The following is a 20,751-nucleotide window of genomic DNA, read 5'->3' as shown; positions in this document are numbered from 1 at the left end:
GATATCTTGCATAAGCATATGGGGGGGGCTATTTACTGTGCCATAGGCTTTTTTAACAGTGGCTATAGCACTGAAGAAAATGATTCCGCCTTCCCTAGCAGCCATCACTTGCCAGTGGCTCCTTACCTAAGAGTTGGCCTCGTAAGCCCCTCCCCTATCTATACTGGAAAGTTGACTGAACTCCATCTTGTGCAGATCCTACAGCTACTGTGAGTTCATGACTATAACAGCCATGTCCTGTCCAGAAAACAACCTTTTCCTATCCATCCTCCAACTCTTACATTCCTTACTCCCTTTCTTTCACTATGTTCCCTGAACCTTGGGGTTCGTGATATAGATGTTCCATTTTTGATCAGGCACACAACAATCACTTATCCTTAGCACATTAGACACCCCTGGCCAAGGCTGAGAGCAGCACCTATCTATGGGTATAAGCATTTCGAAAGCAGTTTGACAAGCTATCAATTTGGCAGAACTGTAATAGCATTCCCCTACCCTCTTATCCTTGCCCCAAGGCTTAGACTTCCCTGTTCACGAGCTTTTGACAAGGCTTACAGGACCAGCTCCCTGACTGTTTGAAACTGGTTCTCTCACTGAACTTAGAGCTCAGCCATTCAGCAGTTCTCAGCTTGTGGGTTGTGACCTCTTGAGGGGTGGGTCGCCAAAGTCATTGGAAAACACATAGATATTTACATTACAATTCACAACAGTAGCAATATGACAGCTAAGAAGAAGCAATGAAAATCATTTTATGTTGGGGAACCACTGAGGCGCCTTTGAGCTCTAGGCCTCCACCTCACACTGGGACTGCAGATAAGAGCTACTGTAGCCAGCTTTTAGTTGGGTGCTGCTGGGGATCTGAAGTCAGGTCCTTGTGATTGCATGCCAACCGCTTTCTTGACTGCGTTGTCTCCCCAGCCGCTAAGTTTTCTTCTTTAGCCTGCCTCCTTCCTCTTTTTTAGTTTTGTAGGTCTGAGACCATGGGTATCTCTTAGTTTCCTTTTCTGTTTGTGAAACACGTATCTTATCAGAGGAAAAGAGCTGTTTAGGGAAGTTACTGTTTTCCTTTCCTACTGGGAGGAACTAGAATAGACTAAATAAAAGGCTCATTCCTGTACACAAGGATCAGCTTAATTAGAAAACAACTCATATCTATCTTCCTGAGGAACCAGTGTTGAAGGTGAAAAGGCAAGTCCACCGCTCTCAGCCACTGGTAGTAGATGCCAAATCCATGGATTTGGCTTTGTACTCACACCTTTATGCTCTGGCGTTACTTGTTTAGGCTGGGATACAGCCCAGTTGGCAGAATGTTTACCTAGCATGCACAAAGTCCTGGGTTTCATCCCAGGAGCAGCATACACCAGGCATAGGTGTGCATACCTATAATCCAAGCACTAGGAGGTTGGTAGGGGCAGGAGGATAAGTTCAAGACCATCCTCAGCTGTACAGTGAGTTTAAGATTAGTCTAAGATGTGTGAAGCTCTGTCTCAAAAAAAAAAACAACAAAAAAACAAACTCGTAAATATCTCTATGGTAACTATAACGTTTCTAGCTGTAGCATGAATTTCTAATGACATTTGAGCTTATTGGTTTAAGGGGTGATTTTGCTGTCTATATTATATGGTTCTTGCTGAAAATAGACTTCACTCTTACAAAGAATGTTTGTCAAAGTTGGTCTTTTTATATTTCTTCTCGGATTTAGTTTGTTCACATGCTAAGGAGGTAAGGGTCCAGCGAGGTGGCTCAGGAGGTAAAGGCTCCTAAGCATGGCGATGGGACTTTGATCCTTGGAATCCTTGGAACCAACCGTGGAAGGCGCAAACTCCCAAAAGTTGTCCCCTGATCTCAACACCACCACATGTACCTTGGCACTTGTGTACAGTTGACCAGTCAATAAATGTAAAATAATTTGTACAAATTATTTAAGAAGTACAAAATTTAAGAAGACAAGTGTATAACAAATAAGATGAAAAATCACTTGGAAACTTACACATTCGTGTTTTGTATTGTATATACAAATATACATACACATACATTTTTAAGACATCTCCCTTTGAGAGACCAAAAGATTAAAAATGGCTATTTTAATGTTTAAGGTCTGAACTAGCTAAGTGAGACATTTTCAGTAATGCCCTGCTTTCTTTTCCTGCCCACTAGAGATAAAGTTGCTAGAAAACTTGCCCATCCCCCTAAGGAGGGACACCAGATCATGGTTTGGGGATCTTCCTATAGCCAGTCAATTTAAAATGCAACATCCCTTTTGCCTTTCACCCAATAGATGCTTGCCAGGCAGGAATCGTCCCTGCTTTGGGCATGCTGGGAGGGACCGGAATCTTTAAATCACCCTACCAACTTGAACACGAGGCACCGCTTTGGTGGTGGGAGGAGTGAGCCCAAGCTAAGCTGCAGCTTGAAACTTGTAATAAAAAAAACCTCACGTATTTACAGCAGAGCCTATTTTTTCCTGGTCTTTTGGGGTTCGTGAACTGGGCACAATACCTCAAACTCACTATATAGCCAAAGATGACCTAGAACTTCTTCCTGGTCCTTCTGTCTCCACTTCTGGAGTACTGATGGTTCCTGTGAGCTCAGAGGATGACTTGAGGGAATTGGTTCTCTTCTCCCACCACCGAACCTGGGTCCTCAGTCTTGGCAGCAGACACCTTTACACAGCAAGCCATCTTGCCAGCCCTTAACTCTTCTTCCTTTAATGAGTATTGTTACTAAGTGTTCACAGAGAAAGTACTTCTGTATACAGATTACTTTGAGAGCGCTGATGGAATAGCTTGGTAAGTGCAGGTGCCTGCTGTCAAGGTGGACACCCAAACCAAATTTAATTCCTGGGACTTAGTGGATGGAGACAGAGAACTCCCGAAAATTATCCTCTGATCACCAGGTGTGCTGTGGCACACGAATACCCTCATATATCTCCACCAGAAAATAAGCAAATGTAATCATTTTTACTTATTTTTATCTTTGAGACAGGCTCTTACTCTATAAGCCCTGGATGGCTGGAACTCCTATGTAAACCAGGCTTGCCCCAAACTCACACAGAGTTCCAGCTGCCTCTGCTTCCCAGTGCTGGGATTAGAAGTATATATCACTACATTAAGACATTTTTTTCATAAAGTATAATTTCATTTTATTTTATTTTTTTCCAGAATATGATTCTTCCAGCCACATGAAACTAGCTCTTCTTGTGGGCGCTGGTGGCAGTTGTGGGCTAGCATCAGCAGCTCTGTGTCTTGTGGGGTGTTTGGTCCTTGTTGACCATCTTGTAGTGAATGTCACAGCTCTCAAAATAATGAAGCCTGACATAAGCTTGAGAGGCACATAAGCAGCAAAGACACTGGGGTAGGGCAGTGCCCTCCATGTCCTAACCATGGACTTTGTTATGGCCTTGGCCTTGTTCACTTAGCCAATGGATTCAGCTGCAGGAGGTTCTTATTCTGTTGAGTCCTATCTATCTGTCTACCTGTTTTGGGTCATCTTGTGGCCATGATCAGAAAGAGGAAAAAACATTTTTAAGTTTGTTTTTTTTTTTTATAATTTTATACATATACAATGTCTTGGTCATATTTGCTCTTACCTCCCATTCCCCCCCCCCACACTAAGCTCATCTCCAACATCTTTCTTTTCCACCTTCTTCTTTTTTTTTTTTTTTTTTAAGCCCAGGTTGGCTTGAACATGGTATATGGCTGTGGCTGGCCTTGAACTCCCAGTCCCATTCAGTTTTATTTTTGTAAATTGTTTTAAGGGAATGGTTAGTTATTTTCCCAGTGCAGCTGCTGCTCTGAGCAGTAGCCAGAGTTTAGGCCTATAGGGAACAGACTACCATGAGCTAAAATACTGAGTAGTGGGGAGACAGTTTCTGTCTTGGGAAAGGGGAAGATACTAATTTGGTCATCCTGTGCTTTGGCAATTAAATTCCAGTTCAAAGGAAGGAAAAGATAAATGTTTTGTTGCAGATGCTTTTGAAGAGCAGAAAGAGTCCCTGGGGCAATCCTTCCTCCTCCCCCCATCTCTCCCCTTTGAAGTTGGGCAGGTGGCACTTCACTCTGGCTGTCCCCATGCACTCAAGCCTCACTTTCTCTCTCTCTGCCTGGGAGATCATCTCCAATATGTCTGTGAAACTTAATCATAAAACGTTGATTTTCTTACTTTCCTTAAACATGGACTTTATTACATTTTCCATTATAAACTGTGCTGGTGGTTGAGCTCAGAGCCTCAAGACAAGTACCATCCCACAGAACTACATCACAGTCATTTTGATCACTGTGAGGTTCTTTGAGTGCTGTGCGTACTTCTCAGAAAATCACAACAGCCTTTTCACATATCCCGCCTCTCTCGTTTGTGTTAAGTATTTTGAAGCAAATCTCAGACTGGATGTCATTTCAGTCCTACATAAATCAGTAGGTGTCTGTAAAAATGGCACTTTTTCTTCCTTTTATTTACTCTTCTTTTATTTCTGACAGGGTTTTGTGTAGACTGTGATGAGTTTGGATTTACTTTGTATGAGAATGACCTTAAGTTTCTGATCCTCTTCTCTCTACCTCCTAGGTGCTGGAATGATGGGTGTGTGCCCCGACCTGTGATTTTAGGGTGCCAAAGATGGAATTGAGGGCTCATTCATGCTAGGCAGGCTCTCTACCAACTGTGCCACATCCATAGTCTCTTATGTAACTTCATTACCATGTTAATTAGTTAAGAATTAATAGTTAATCGTCAGTTAACAATTTTTTGGTACTGCTATCACAGTGTGAATTCAAGTGCAAGTACCATGAGACTCAGGAGAGGTTACCTGGTCCCTGAGCTTGGATTACAGGTGGTTGTAAACCAACAACCTGAACTCAACCTGAACTGAACTCAGGTCCTCTGAAAGAGCATGCAGCCATCTAGGTCACTGAACCACCTATACAGCACCAACAATGATCTTAAGGATTTTATGAGGTTAGAGTTTTAAAGTGGGATCCACTGAAGTTGTAGCTGTTGGTTGTTGTTGTTGCTCTTTGAGATAGTCTCGCTCTGTAACTCAAGCTGTCTTCCATCCTCCTCCATCCCTGCCCCCCAAGTAAGTCACTTACCTTGTGCCTGGCTAAATGGATAGATTTTTAAAACACCTCTGCCTTCTTGTCTGTGACTCTCAGTAAGAGGACCTGGCTACGAGGTCCAGGATGAAGCTCCTGGGACTCTTGTCTTCCTTTCCTGTGTTGTATGTGCCGCCATTTTCTCTCTCTGGCAGTTTTCCATTTTCCCCTGTGGCATATTTCTGCAGTCATCTAAAGTCATCAGAACTGTAGAAGAACAATGGATGAATTTGCTGACAGTACAAATAAGGAGATAACAGCATTTGCCACAGAAATCCTACAGTCAGCCTACTTCCACATGCAAGAGAAAGAGCTAGGCTTCCTGTGACCCTTACTGAGCTTTTGAGCAAATCCACACTTCTTTTGTGATGCAGATTTTCATCCTGAGAGTGGGAAGGGAAATCTCAAGGAAGCCAAGGTCCCATACACAGCAGTGATTGGACATCTCGGACTGTTCTGCCCCTTAGCATCATCATTGGGTGACAAAGTTTCCCTTGAGCTTGAGAGCATAAACACCTGGAAAGAAATAAAGTTAAGGCTTTGAGTAAAATGATAACCTGGGGTTTTTCTTTGCCACCATCTTTAAAAGAGAAAAAGATAGAATATAATACACATGTTAAGGTTGATTCATATAATTTATTTTTTTAATTACTTAATTTTAGATAGGACCCTATATAGCCCTGGTTGGCCTGGAATTAATTGTATAGAACAGGTTGGCCTTGAATTTGCATCCTCTTCCTACCTCTGCCTCTGTAGTGCTGGAATTATAGGTGTGAGCCCTACTGAGTCTACTCCTTACTTTATATTTAGTTGTATTTGGTTTTGTTTGTGACAGGGCATCGCTGCACTGCTGAGGCGGGCCTCGGACTCCTCTCCTGCCTCTGCCTCTAGGATTCTAATCCTGTACTCCCAATTGTGATTCCTTAAGTTCTTGTTCTTTGGAAACTTCTTGTTATGTGTGTATGAACTCTCTGTCTCTGTCTCTCTGTGAGTGTGAGGCAACTTTGGGGAGTCAGTGCTTTTACATGGAGCCTTCTTACCAGCCCTGTGTTATTCTTAAACATATTTCTTTCTTTTTTTTTTTTTATTAGAAAAGAATTGCACAAAATGGAAAGCAAGAGCATTCAAATGGTCAGCCAGGCTGCTTCTTGGTAGCTGAGAGGTTTAGTTGTATGCATAGTGGGTCATTGTATGTGGTTGTTTGTTCTTACACTTGTTTTAGTGAGTTATTTATAAAATTCATGAGAATGCATTTTTTTGCCTTTTTTCTTTGTGCTCTTTCAGCACTGTGTTTAGGCTTCTTGATACGGCACATATCACCTAGAATTACAGTTATCAAATGAGGGACTAAAGTTTTGTGAAGGCCCCCTTGCTGGTTTTGTATGGTTCCCCAGTAGTTGAGACCATGACTAGCATGTCCAGCACACTCCATGCATTAAAATCTTAATGATTTCTGATAGCCTGAGTCTATGAGAACTCTCTGGACCCATGACTGTTATAGTAATTGAGACATAAATATGGAATGGTTGTTTGGCTAAGAGACTTGCACCTAAACAAAATCCTGTCCATATTAGTATAAATTCTGTCAGGAGCATCTTGTGTGTGTTATTTCTCTCAGCTTTGAAGTAAGTTACAAATTATTGTTCATTGGCTTTAGAGTAGCTTGACAAATGTAGACAAAAGCCAGGGTGTTTGGAACAACTTTAGATGATTGACAGCCAGTAAAACAAATGATGTGTTTCCTAAGCTCTGCATTCTATTGCAGAGCGTGAGACCTACAGAGTGCAGCAGACAAACAAGACCAAAGATGATACAGCTTGAAACAAGATGTGGTGTGTGATTTCTTGCTTAGCCCTTCCTTCTCACAGGAAAACAAAACAAACACAAAAAGACACACTCAACTTGGAGAGTGTAGGGGACTCTTGATCTTGGTAGGAGTCAGATTACACTTACATCTTGCATTCTTTCTTCTTTACCAGGTGATGGCTGTGGTCACATAGTGACCTCTCAGGACAGTGGCACAATGACATCTAAGAATTATCCAGGGACTTACCCCAATCACACCGTGTGCGAAAAGATCATCACAGTTCCGAAAGGGAAGAGACTTATTCTGAGGTTGGGAGATTTGAACATTGAGTCTAAGACCTGCGATTCCGACTACCTTCTCTTCACCAGCCCAACAGATCAGTATGGTAAGCATGGAGTTGTGGGTGCCTGGAGAGAAGAGCAAGCAGTGTGTTGGTTAGCAGCACAGCCTAGCAAAATGGGAAGAGAAACTTGCTTTGTATAAGCTCCCAACTTGCATGCAGAGTAATGCAGATGCGCTTGCCTTTTGAGCTGAAATAAATCTACCCCGTGTGTCTCAGAGTCTGGCTTGAATGTCTCTCTCAATGGAAACTGAATTGGAAATGTGGCATTTGGCTAAAACATACACATTCATTTATTTAGCTGGTATTTATTATGTAGTGACTATGATTCAGACAATTGGAAATCAAAGACAAAAATCTTGAACAAATCTTGTCATCTACATTTGTAAGTTCTCGGCCTTTTTTTTTTTTTTTTTGAGACCGGGTCTCCTGTAGTCCACGCTATTCCATCAGTTTTTATGGTTATGGTGCACTGGGATATAGAGGCAAGAACCACCATGCCTAGGTTATTTGGTGGCAGGGATAAATCCCAGGCCTTCATGTGTGCTGGGTAAGTACTTTACCAACAACATCTCTAGCCCCTGGTTTTTGAATTTTTTTTAAGAAGTGGGTTCGTTACTGGGAAATAGGTACTGAACTGTGATTTGTTAGAGCGATAAAAGATAATTATTGTTCCTTAAAGTTTTTCTTCATAAAGTTTGTTTGTCTTTTATAAACAGGATTTGTGTTCATAAAAAATGAGCATATCCAGTTTATGTTGGGCACAAGTAGCCCTTACACATATTTTCTATAAAGCTCAAGTGCATCCTTGGGTAACCCTTATTAATTTCATAGTCTACAGATAAATATAGTTTGGTGACATGATTATGACTACACAATTAAATCATTAAGGGCTGGGGGAAGAATTTGTTTCTTTATTTTTGTGGCTTCAAGACACAAATCTCTATTGCCCTTCTTCCTATTACCGTCTAAACAAAGCCAGTAAATAGGGCATAGGGACTAGGCAGCACAGGTCTGTAATCCAGGAGAATCAGGAGTTCAAGGTCACCTTTTAATACATAATACAGTTCAAGGCTGCTGTGTGCTGAATGAACCCTGTCTTCTGAGCTGGACCAGTCCATTATTATACTATGCAACAGCAATTTTGACTAAAACACAAGGAATAAGTAGTAATTTAGTTAGGGATGTTAAGACAACATGTTTAATGATGTTCAGAGGTCATCTTTTGTGGCTGCTTTAAAGATTTCTTTTGATGAAAACCACTAGCCAACATATGCTTTAACTTACTTAAAATAGACCCCTGGGTCAGGTTGAACTTCTAGGAATGCAGAAAGAGAAGGCAGAAGAACTTTGTCCTCTTGTAGGCTGAACATAAGAACTGCAGCGGACAGTTCTGTGTGCTGTTGCCCCCATTCAGGGCTTCTGCAGCGGTGTGGCCACAGGATTCCAGGGACCCACAGCTGATCAAGGGAATGCATACTGACGTGCATCGGGAAGGAATCACATGTTCTGGAATGGCTCTTGCGATGCTGAAAGATGTCAACTCTAACAGTTTCATGTGTGACTAACAACTGAGTTCTTTGAACTCAAACAGTTCAGTACTTTTAATTAACCAATGCATTGTTAAAACCCACTGGTAAGGGACCTTGAGGCTCAAAGCTGCTGTTATTTTGAATGCAGGGTTAATGTTTTGAAAGAGTAACGTTTTCTGGCATGAGTATGGGCAATCTCTGCCAAGAGTCCACATTCTTGGGATGTGCTCACATGGGCTGTTGTGAATATGCTCAAGCTGCACCAGGCTTTATTAGTGGGCAGTTAATTTTTGACGGGTCATTGCTTGAATCGTATGCTTTGGGCATTCTTTAGGGGATTGGGGAGGTGGCTAGGTGGGTAAGGCAATTGCTGTACAAGCCCGAAGGCCTGACTTTGGATCCCCAGAGCCCATGTAAAAGGCAGGCATTGGAGGCAAGTGTCTGTAACTGCACCATGTTAGAGAAAGGTGGGTCCTCCGGAGCTTGATGGCCACCAGGTATAACTCAGTGAGCTTCAGGTGTCTCAAAGGAAGGTGGAAACGTGATAAATGAAAGACATCTCACCATCGCCCACACTCAGGAATGCACAGCACACACACACACACACACACACACACACACACACATTTTTTGCAACAAGATGTACTGTCAATAAGTGTGAATAATACACCACTCCGCCTCATAGGAATTGAGCAGATACACACTGCAAATTGTTGGTGTTAAAAGGCCTGTGCAAACAAGATGGGGTAGTGATTGTACTATGACTATGGCTGATCTCCACTTCAGTCATTAACTAGAAGGTACTTGTCTTAGTTCAGGTGTCTGTTGCTGTGATAAAACACCATGAACAAAAGCAATTTGGGGAGGAAAAGGCTTATTTCAGCTCATAACTCTCAGCTCATACTCAGGGAAGTCAGGGCAGGGACCCAAACAAAGCAGGACCCCAGAGGCAGGAATTGAAGCAGAGCAGCTATGAAGGAAGGCCTGATCTCCGTGGCTTGCTCAGCCTATTTTACACAGCCCAGGATCACATGCCCAGGGGTGGTACCAGCCACAATGCTCCGGGGCCTCCCACATCAATCAGTAATCAAGGAAAATCCCCACGGCCAGTCTTATGGAGGCATTTTCTCAATTGTGGTTCTCTCTTCTCAGATAATTGTAGCTTCTGTCAAGTTGACAAAAATTAACCGGGACAATCAGTCCTTGACACACAAACACAATACTATGTAATTACAACCTTTCCTTTCCCATTTTCCCCCAAGATGTCTTGTTAATATAAATATAAGATTATTATCATAATACAAAACATTCCAATGTTTAGAAGTCCCATGGTCTTTAAATTTTTAAATGCTTTAAAAGTTGAATCTTTTTAAAAACACTCAGTTTCTTTAAGAGTTCAAAGTCTCTCTAAAATATCAAAGTGTCTGGCTGGAGATGTGGTTAAGAGCACTGATTGTTCTTCCAGAAGACCAGGGGTTCAATCTCCAGAACCTACATGGTGTTTCACAACCATCTGTAACTCCAGTAACAAGGGGTCTGACTCCCTTTAGCCTCCTCAGGCACTAGGTGTGAGCATGGTACACAGATACATATTCAGGCAAAACAGCAGTACACACAAAGTAATTTAAAAATAAATAAAATATCAAAAGTCTCAACTGCGGGCTCTTAAAAACTAAACAAACAAAAACAGGTTAAATACTTTCTTATTATAAGAACCAGATCACAGTCACAAATCAAAGCAAAACCAAGTGAAAAAAAGACAGTGTTTGATGCCTGTCCTATGGGCTCCAAAGGCCCTCGTCTCTAGCTTCACTCTCCACAGCGCCCACAGCTTGTTTCCTACGCTTGAGCTGATACCACTCTGAGGTGGCTCTTCTCTGTGCTCTGCTGTTCTTAGCCATCCATTCCATGCAACTGGCTTCTCAAGTTCTGGGTCTTTCTCTTGCAACTGGGCTGTACCTTCACTAATAGTGTCTCCTAGACTCTCTTCTGGAACTCTGAACCTGCCATGTGATGCCAAGCCTCACCTTCTCTTCATGACTCCTACATGCCTTCAAAACCAGAACCTCCTGAGAAGTTCTTAACACATTGTAAGCTCAGCTGCCCGCATAACGTATGGTCATGGCCCCCTCTGGACCTCAGCTTCTGCGTGCTGGCCTGGAGGAAACACTACCCTAAGATTTCACCTCAGTGATGCTGGTCTCTTTCTAATCACCGCTGATTGTTCAGCACCAGCTGACAGTATCGATCGATTATCCCAGCAAAGCAAAGCTTCACTTTAGTGGTCTCTTGTGGTCACAGCCAGTTCTTCCACCCCTGCTGACCAGGACCGCTGATTATTACTTTATATCAAATGACCCTGATAGAGTCTTCAAGGTACTTTCAAACCTTCTTCTGAAACTTCACAAGCCAGGCCCCTATCACCTGCATTTCTCTCAATTATTCTTGTCTTCCAAGCTCACTAAGCTATGAAAGTGCCAAGGCTTTTTCTAATGTTCTTTCACAGTCCTCCCCACAGCATGGTCAGGTCTGTCACAGCAATACCCCACAAACCTTGTACCAAGGTCTGTCTTAGGGTTTCTATTGATGTGGTCTAAAAAACATGACCAATAGCTTGGTATGGTGGTGCATGCCCGTAACCCCAGCACTCTGGGAGGCAGATTTGTAGATCTCTGTGAATTAGAGGCCAGCCTGGTCTACAAAGCAAGTCCAGGACAGCCAAGGCTAACCGAGAAACCATGTCTTGAAAAACTGAAAACGAAAAACCAACCAACCAACCAAACAACAACAACAACAAAACAAACCCCAAAATCAAAAATTTGACCAAAAGCAACTTTAGGGAAGAAAGGGTTTCTTTCAGCTTAGAAGTCTCAAGTGAGACTTCTAAGAACATACAGATGGAGTGAGCATCCCAATCTAAAATCCATATCCTAAGTTCTACAGCTCAGGAACTTCTTGCTCCCTGACATGACACAGAAGGATAGGGTATAATGGGATGGGGAGATGATGGCTCAGCAAGCCGTGCCGTCAGAGCCCGACGACTGAACTGCTGAGACAAGGCAGAGCTCTGTGAGTTAAAGCCAGCCTGCCCTTCACAGCCAGTTCCAGACCAGCCAGAGTTATACAGTGAGATGCTGTCTGAAGAGGAAGGAAGGAAAGAATGATGGATAATGTCCCCTTTCTCATCTAGAATCCAGCTTAGGATCGGCATCTAGCTTTGAGCTGCCCGTGGCTCCTTGATCTCCTATAATCAAGGATAGTTCCTCGGTCTATATTTGTCTTTTGTGCAGTTCATCTAGTGCTACCCAGTTATTTTGTACAGTGTCTGTGAGTTTAGGTTGCTTTGATGTCTCTTGTGATTAAATTCAGATACTTCATTTTTAACCAGCGTAACACTATCACCAGCTGTCTGTCTTTGAGAGAGTCTCACCATAACTCAAGCTAGTCTGGAACTTACTGTGTAACGCCAGCTGATTTTGAACTCAGCAATCATCCTGCCTCAGGCTCCCCAGTGCTTTGATTACATTCAAGAGACACCATGATCGACTTGGGAAGAGGAGGCAGGAGGATCAGAGTTCAAGGTCATCCTCAATTACAAAGGGAGTTTGTTTGAGGCAAGTCTGGATGACAAAAACCTTGTCTCCAAAAGCAAGTGAATAGAAAATATAATATCAATAGATTGTAATCGTTATGAGACCTCTTCATAGCCTGTTCAGCATCAGAATCTGTGAGCACATATACTTCTGAGATGTGAATTATGATGTCAGTATTGCCTTTCTTTGCCTCCTCTTTTAATGGCTTCTCCAGTGGGATTTTTTTCTCTACTCAAAACTGTATTAAGTCTGGGTTATTTCAAGCAATTTTTTCTTTTAATACCCATTGTGCTGTGGTTACTCAAATAGAACAATGTAGTATGAGATGATGGCCAGTCTCAAATGGAAGGTGATACCTTTTCAGAAGACGGCTTTAGAAAAACAGCTCATCTTTTGTTTACCTGTGCTTATAAAACAATAGAGACTCAATTCAGGTAGCAGAGCCAGTACTTTGGAATTAAATTCTACTGTTCTGGAACTTCATGTCCCCAGACACAACACAGAAGAAGGATGGAGTAGGATGGCTCAGCAGGTATCTGTGCCATCAGAGCCTGGGGACCAAAGTTCAGATCCCCAGAACCCATGAGAATGCTAATGCCTCCTGTACAGGAGACAAGGTTGAGGGATCGCCAAGAGCAGATTGGCTAACTAGACTAGTTGAATCTGCAAGGTCTGGGTTCAGGTGAGAGACTGAGTCAGTATATGAGAGAGAGAGAAAGAGAGAGAGAGGTTAGGGGTCCAAATGCGCGTGTACACATGCTCACCCATACTCAAATAAGTAAGGAAGAGATTCTAAAAAGTTTTGGATTTCTGAGCACTTTAGGTTCTGAGTTTGACAGTAGGAATGCTAAGCTGATAAAGTGTTTACAAATACCAGGATGGAGAAGCCTTCCCAGCTTCTCAGACGCTTTGTCCCAAGCATTTAAGATAAGGGATAATCAACCTGTATTTTTCTTCTTGGAAAACTTCTTGAGCCCCTCTGTCTCCTTGCTACCGCCACTGTTTTGTAGGCCACTTAATATTATCTTGTTAAATATTGTTATTTTCTTATTTTAAAAATAGTTGTGTTCTGTGTAGGTCATGTTGTATTCTGTGTAGGTCATGGTTGCACATGCCTTTAATCCCAGCACTTGGGAGGCAGACACAGGAGAATCTCTGAGTTCAAGACCAAGCCTGATCTATAGAGCAAATTCTAAGACAGCCAGGGAGGGCTACACAGAGAATCCCTGTCTCAAAAACTAAAAATCAACAGATCATTGTGTTTTACCACCTGCAGAAACTTGTTAGTGTGGAATTCAGGCTTTTTAACTCTCCATTCTTCTTTCTATTTAGCTTAATCTCCAAACTCTACTCCCATCACCCTAACTACCTATGTTTCTGCCCTAAAAGCATCATGTTAGATTTCTGAGGCAGCATAAAAAGACAAGGCAAAAAGAGATCAAAGTTCAACCTTCAACAGACAAGAGGCCCTGGCAGGACTAGTACTCACAAGGAGAGGGTGGCCTGGGGGAGGCTTCAGGAAATGGAGAGGTCTGCCAGAATAAAAAGCTGGCTGCCTGGAAAGATGGAAGGACGTGGAAGGGACAGGAACTTCACAAGAAGACCAACAGAGACAGCTAACCCAGTCCCGTGGGGGCTTGCAGAGACTAAGGCATCAACAAAGAAGCATGCATGGTCTGGACACATGGGCTGCTTGGTCTACATATAGGGCACCTGGCGAGTGGAGGGGAAGAGGGTGTTTAAACCTAACATGGACTCTATTGCCTGCTTTTGCATCACTTCCCCCTGGCGGGGCTGCCTGGCCTGGCCTCGGGGAGGATATGCTGAGGATATACTCAGTCCTGATGTAGCTTGATATACTAGGGAGGGTTGATGTGGGGGAACTCCCCTTTTCGGGAGGGGAGGGAAAGCAGGAAACGGGGAGCTGGGAGGGATGTACCTTTGGGATATAAAGAAACTGAAAGTAAATAAATAAATAAATTGATAAGCAAATAAATAAAAGCTGGCTGCCACCTTTTATAGGGACAGGAAGAAGGATTTGGGAATGAGGAAATTGTCCAGTGTAGGGGGCTGACTCCCTGTCTCCTGCAGTCCCTCCTTCCTGAAAGTATTTGCCCAAGGCAAGACCATTCTTTCTGTGATAAGGAAGGTCGTCTTCAAACTAATAAAAACTCTATTTTACAGCTCAGGCACTCTGCACTCTGTCACTTCTTATGACTTTGTGCCCTTTGTTGATATTTCCTCTTCCTTCTAACACACACACTTCTCCCCATCCTTCCAGTTTCCAGTGCAGGACCACCTTCTCTAGAAAGATCTTTGACATAGTTCCTCACCCTGGGCTGCGCTCACGTTTCAGATTTAGACAGTTGTTTAATCATTACTTGATGTGGAACGGGTGTCCTTGGGCGGACAGTCCTTTCTCAAACTTGAGCGTTTAGCATAACCCCGCCATTCCAGACGCTCAAACAATATTTACACGTAACTTAATTTTCAGCAAATATATAAAGCTGGCTTCTTACGAAAGAGGAATTTGAATATCACCATATTCACGCCAAAGGAGGAATCGCGTTTAGAAGTTACCGTCTGCAGATACCCTCATTCAAAGAGAAGCTTGCTTTTCCATGCAGTTAGTGTGTGACAATCCATGGGACAGGATTGGAGTTGCCTGTGACCCCACACCTAGCTGCAAGTGTACAGGGCTCAGTACCTGCGTGTTCCCGATTCTCTCCTCTGAATAACTCTACGACATGGATTCTGTTGCTAACCTCTGTGCAGAAGGAAGCTGACACTCCAGGCCGAGGAACTTGCTTAAGCTCTCAAGTGGGCATTTGACTCTAGAAGTATGAGCTTAATCACACAGGGTCCCAGCTTGTGTGCTGGGACAAGCTTGGCTTGTGTGCCAGCTTGTAACTCTTGTGTGTCTCTTGTTGGAGGAAATGGGCCCTTCATCGGGGCTCTCCACGGGGGGCATCCTGGGACCAAACTGAGGTTGGGAGCAATCAGTCATGGATTTTCATGGTAGGATTGCTCTGAGAAGTCAGGGTGGCCTATGGTGGAGGGAAACAGTAGTTAGTTGGAGGATCCCTGTTTTGCTCTGTGCTTTGAGCCATAGGGAAATCAGGAAGTTCAAAGACCAGTCTACATTTTCTGTACCTCCACCCCCAACATATTTTACTGACTATTGTGACTTATAAGTACTGTGACACTGTTAATGTTTCGACCATACTAAAAACAAGATAAATGAAAAAAGTAGGATATAATTTTTTGACTGATAAAATTTCTAAGTTTTAAGACTCATAGGTATTTAGCATCTTGTCATTATGATTCTTAATTTTTTTTTAATTCCAAAGAGAGAAAACACAAACTCAGAAGCCCCCTGTTTTACAAATAGTTCTCTCAGACACAAGGAGTAAATGGTAAAATAAGCTTTTGAAAGTTAAAGACACAGAACCTTGAAAGGAATTTCTAGCATATAAAAGGCTGGGTTTGCCTAAATGTTCCCTATGGCATTTCATTAACATAACCATAGTCTGGGGGGGGGGGAAGAGCTACTTCCCTGGCAACACTGATTCAGTTGCCACTCTTTGTGAAGGATGGCTTGGTGGGGTGCTCTGCCAATCCCAGGAGGCACTTCTTCCCTCTTGTGTCCCTGAACCCCAAGGAAAGCTGCATGTTTGTCTGAGAACCAGAGACCAAAATCTCACCAGGGATACCACCTAAACATTGTTACGTGACTATGGTTTTAATGGCACAATCCAGGGGTGTTCCTTTTTTATGCTAATTCTTCTTTTCAAAGAAAGTGGCCCTGAAAATTCTATAATTTTTGTACAATGACCTTGCTGCAATTAGCAAGCCTGGGCGAACCCTGCCGTTTGACTGCATTGAAAACCAAAATGAGAAATGGACGGAAATCTAACTGCAGCCTCCGCGTTTCTGGTGATTGCTTTATCAGCATGCCCTTCAGCACAAAGCTGAACCTTGCTGGGTACCACTTTCCTGGCAGCGGATAGTGGCTAGGCCTGCCAGTGGTGTTCCCAGGGAAGGCCACTGAGCCCCACCAGGCATGTTCTTATCTGTCCTGAAAATTATATATATAGCTCAGAGGGGGCTAATGAGGGGTTTGATGCGGCTTTTTTGTTGTTCCTTTTAATTTTTGACAAACCTCAAAGTTGAAGGAGGTAGGTTTTCATTTGGTGCCTGTGCGTTTCTTTTTCCACAGGCACTGGGAAAGGAGGAGGTTGCATTCTTACTTTTATGCAGGGGACCCTTTTCACCTATAAGATAGTAACTTAGTTATTCAACTCCAAGATCAAGACTGCATACCTACCGGAGACGACCTGGAACTGCTCCTAGCTCCACCCTCTTGCCTTGCGATGAAAGGCTGGGGCAGGCTGTGGAGAAGAGCTGCGTGCTGCTGCACAGATGGTCAGATTGCCAAAGCGTGGAGGGTTCCAGGCTTGGCCTGGAGCAGGCAGTTGATAGCACCACTCTGTTTCATTCGTGAGAGGAAACAAAGGGTTTCCTTTCAGCAGCTGCTGTAACCCCAGACAGGGGATGGTTGCATGGAGGAACTGGCTCCTGTGCTCAAAGGAGGCCACTCAATCAATGCTCCTGCTTTCCTGGTCTGTGAGGACTTGGTTTCATGTCTGGTGACAAATGCTACAATGCCGTACCATTTAGTGTCATTAATGGCTCTGCTCTTGATTCAGGGCTGCCAGTTAGCCACAAGAGTGAAAATGCTTTCTTCCCTGATTTTTCTGTCTGTCTAATTAATGTCCTTGTCCCAGTCACATGGAAATTTGTGATGAAGCATAAAATGGAACTTGTCCGGCAGATAAGAATAGAGGTTACAGGGCTGTGAATGTGGTTTGGTTGGTAGGGTCCTTGCTTAGCATCCCTGGGCTGGGTCATTGTGGGGGTAGGGGGGAGGTCAGACTGCTTACATGAGAGCTATACTCAGAAAGAGAAAGGAGGAAAGAAAGGAAGAAAGGCAGTAAGAGGGGCTGGCTTAGATGGCAATTTCAGTGCAGTGACACACAGCACTGCTGGTTGAGAGCCAGGCATCCTTAGTAAATGTGCGCTCTAATTTTAGAAGGGTGGGGCTCAGCCTGACTTTAAATGGAAACAGCTTCCCCAGTCAACAGAGTATAAGCAGTATGGTCAAAATTATGTGGTGTAAGATGATTTAAAAAAAAAAAAAAAAGAGCTCTTGAGTTGACAATGAAATTTATTTTTTCAAATGTTTAAGTACGCCCGCTCTCTTTAAGATCAGGTGGAACGTACTAAGTGAGGTGCGGGCAAACAAATGCCACTTAACAGCAGGGCCATGCTGGGATGTGAGAAACAGGACCCCCCCCACACACACACACTGTAATAATGAATTCAATAAATGAGCAAAAGTAAAACATTTGATCCACAGGAATGCCAGTACAGAGAAAAGTCAAAATGTCTGGGTGTTGATTTGGCATGAGATAGCGGGTTTTTTAAAGTTCGTGACCCACTGGCTGGAGAGATGGTGGAGGGTTTTTGCAGTTGAGTGGGGTCTACATGGAATGAAGAGGAAGGAGGAGGAGAGAGAAGTAAAGAGGGGACCATGATGGCTGGAGCTTTATAAATGGTACACAACTCCTGGCAACAGTGGAATTGTGTCACATTTGGCTGGTAGCGCTTCTGAAATGTTGGCAGTTCATTTGAGCCAAAATGGTCAGGCACTTAATATGACTTCCATTTTGTTTGGTTTTCTTTGATAGGGTCTCACGTAGCCCAGTCTTGCTTAGCTGAGGGTGGCCTTGAACTTTTTATCCTGCCCTCCATCAGAGTCCTGGGATTGCAGGAGCATGCGCCACCATGCCTGGCTTCTACATGACTTCTTTGGGTTTTTTGTTTTTTTGTTTGTTTGTTTGTGTTTTTCAAGACAGGGTTTCTCTGTGTAATCCTGGCTGTCCTGGAACTCATTTTGTAGACCAGGCTGTTCTCAAACTTACAGAGATCTGCCTGTCTCTGCTTCCCAAGTGCTGGAATTAATAGGTGTTTCCTTCCTTCCTTTTCTGTCTTCTCTCCTTCCTTCCTTCCTTCTTTCTTTTCTTTCTTTCCTCCTTCCTTTTTCTTTCTTTTTTACTGTTTATTGGTATTCTCCCTACACATATGTCTGTGTGAGGGTGTCATAAGCCCTGAAACTAGAGTTACAGACAGGTGTAAGCTCCATGTGGGTCCTGGGAATTGAACCCCAGGTCCTTTAGAAAAGCAACCAGTGCTCTTAACCACTGAGCTAATTCATCTCTCCAGCCTTAGGTGTTTTGTTTTTAAGAGAGGAATGGCTAACTTATTTTAGGTGACATGTTTTTTGTTTGTTTGTGTGTTTGTTTTTGTCCATCATAGGAGGGAGGCTAGGGTGAAGCAAGAGAATGAGGATTTCAAGGTCATCCTTGGCTACCTAGTGAGTTCAGGGTCATTTTACACTACATGAGATACTGTTTTTGTTTGTGTGTTTTGTTTTTAAAGACGCACACACAGAGTCTAAAATAAAGTAGATATAGTATGTACATGAATACATAACAATCACCTACTATCAAGTGTCGTGCACGTCCATAATCATTATGTATTATGTGTCTGTCTATACCATGACCAGGATAGGAAATTCATTTTATTTTACTTTTGTTTGCTTATTTGTTTTGAGACAGGATCTTGCCCAAGCTGGCTTGGAATTCACTATGTAACTCAGGTTGGCCTCAAGCTCAGGGAAGTTTTTCTGCCTTAGCCCCCCAGTGTTGGGATCACTGACATGAGCCATCTGACCAGCTCAACAAGATTGTTTATACTTATCAGCATCACTTCAAGTGTGAATGCTTTGACTTTGTAATCTTGATTTTTTGAGAACACAGTAAGAAACATGGCCCATCACTGACTGGAGTTTTAGCATACGATTCTAGCACTTGAATAGATGTGGACTGGAGAAAAGTTTTCATACTAAAAGATACTGTCCTAGCAAGTCCCCCACCACTCATTTCTTCTTTTAACCCTATTATTTCAGCTGTGTGCCCTCTTTTTTTGTCTTCTGCTCTTGGTCCACTCTTTCTCTTCACCTCTTGCCCCCTCTTTACCATCCTTCATGGCCAAGACCAGTCTGCTGGTCATGTTCAGTCTACCAACTTATCTCTGCTCTAGATTCCTCTGGCTGTTCTCTCCATCATATCTACAATTTAAAAATAAAAATAAAAATAAAACCTTCCATTAACTTACCTTGCAGCGGTCATGTGGTCAGCTTCTCCAGCAGTTAGTTTGGAGAAAGCGATGGGCAGCTGTCAAGCCTCAGGACAGGTGATAATTGGGGTGGCTTGTCCAACAGGCTGCACTGCTCTAGTCCTGTCCCCATCCTAAACTTAATCCTCACTCTGTAGTGACTAAGGAAAGCTGTGACAGAGCAGGGCACTGAGCTGTCCAACGAGGAGCACAACCTGCTGCTGGCCTAGAAAAAGTGGTCAGGGCTGCAGGTCTTCCCGGAGGGTCATCTCGCGCACAGATCGGAAGACCCCCGACAAGAAGTCGCAGCTTCTCAAGGACTATCAGGAGAAAGTGGAGTCGGAGCAAGTTGAGCAAGCCATGGAGAATAAGCCAGCAAGGAGCGTTCTTCCATGATCTCTGCTTCAATTTCTGCCCTGAGATTCTGCTTGAAAATGGACTCTTTTATGTACAAAAAGGAATTAATGCTCAACTAAAAGGAGGCTTGATGGTGTTCAATCAGAGGATTGACCTCGTGCAGGAGCAAATTGATACCCTATGGCAAATCGCTCAACTTGGCTGTCAATGAAAGTATGCTGGACTTTGTGTCACTAGCATACAACATGAGAATTTTCCCTGTGCTGCAAATCTGTCTAAACAATTGTCTAGCTATATTTTAGGTAATTGGACTGGAGAATTCGATACTACGATGGAGCAGCTGAGAGCGGCCATTATCACAGTAAATTCTACCAGAGTGGACGCAGGACTAGCCACAGGATTATCACCATGGATTGCTGCAGCCATGAATCATCTGAAGGAATGGGCGGGCATGGGAGCTTTAGCAGGCCTTCTGGTGTTGGTCTCCTTGGTTTGCCTGTGGTGTATATGCAAGATTAGTCTCACAACAGCGTAATGCAGCCATGATCATTCAGGCCTTTACAGCCATTGAAGCAGGACAGTCTCCCCAAGCATGGTTGGCTACCATAAAAAGCTAAAATGTTATGCTCAGGATGCGAGGCTAAGCACTGCACTCAGGGTCAGCCGCTTTGGACCCAGAGAAGAGCATGTCTGATTGCATGCGGGTTGATGCCCCAGGTCCCGCCTCTGAGAAAAAGGTATCGGACGGGTCTGATGCTCTTTGGGTGGATGACACCTAAATGAACATCAGTACAAA

General features: G+C 43.4%; 1 protein-coding gene across 1 annotated transcript in view; it reads left to right on the top strand.

The window, feature by feature from the left end:
- The window catches only part of Dcbld1 (discoidin, CUB and LCCL domain containing 1), a 72,619-nt gene that overhangs the window by 19,013 nt on the left and 32,855 nt on the right, over nucleotides 1-20,751 (top strand). Inside the window, exon 2 of the mRNA XM_021653059.2 lies at nucleotides 7,067-7,279. Within this exon, the coding sequence (XP_021508734.1) occupies nucleotides 7,067-7,279 (213 nt within the window). The remainder of the gene's footprint in view (nucleotides 1-7,066; nucleotides 7,280-20,751) is intronic.

This window comes from Meriones unguiculatus, chromosome 20, assembly GCF_030254825.1.
Source record: "Meriones unguiculatus strain TT.TT164.6M chromosome 20, Bangor_MerUng_6.1, whole genome shotgun sequence".
NCBI lineage: Eukaryota > Metazoa > Chordata > Mammalia > Rodentia > Muridae > Meriones > Meriones unguiculatus.
The sequence above is the reverse complement of the archived record's forward strand: the minus strand, read 5'-3'. Positions and strand labels throughout refer to the sequence as shown.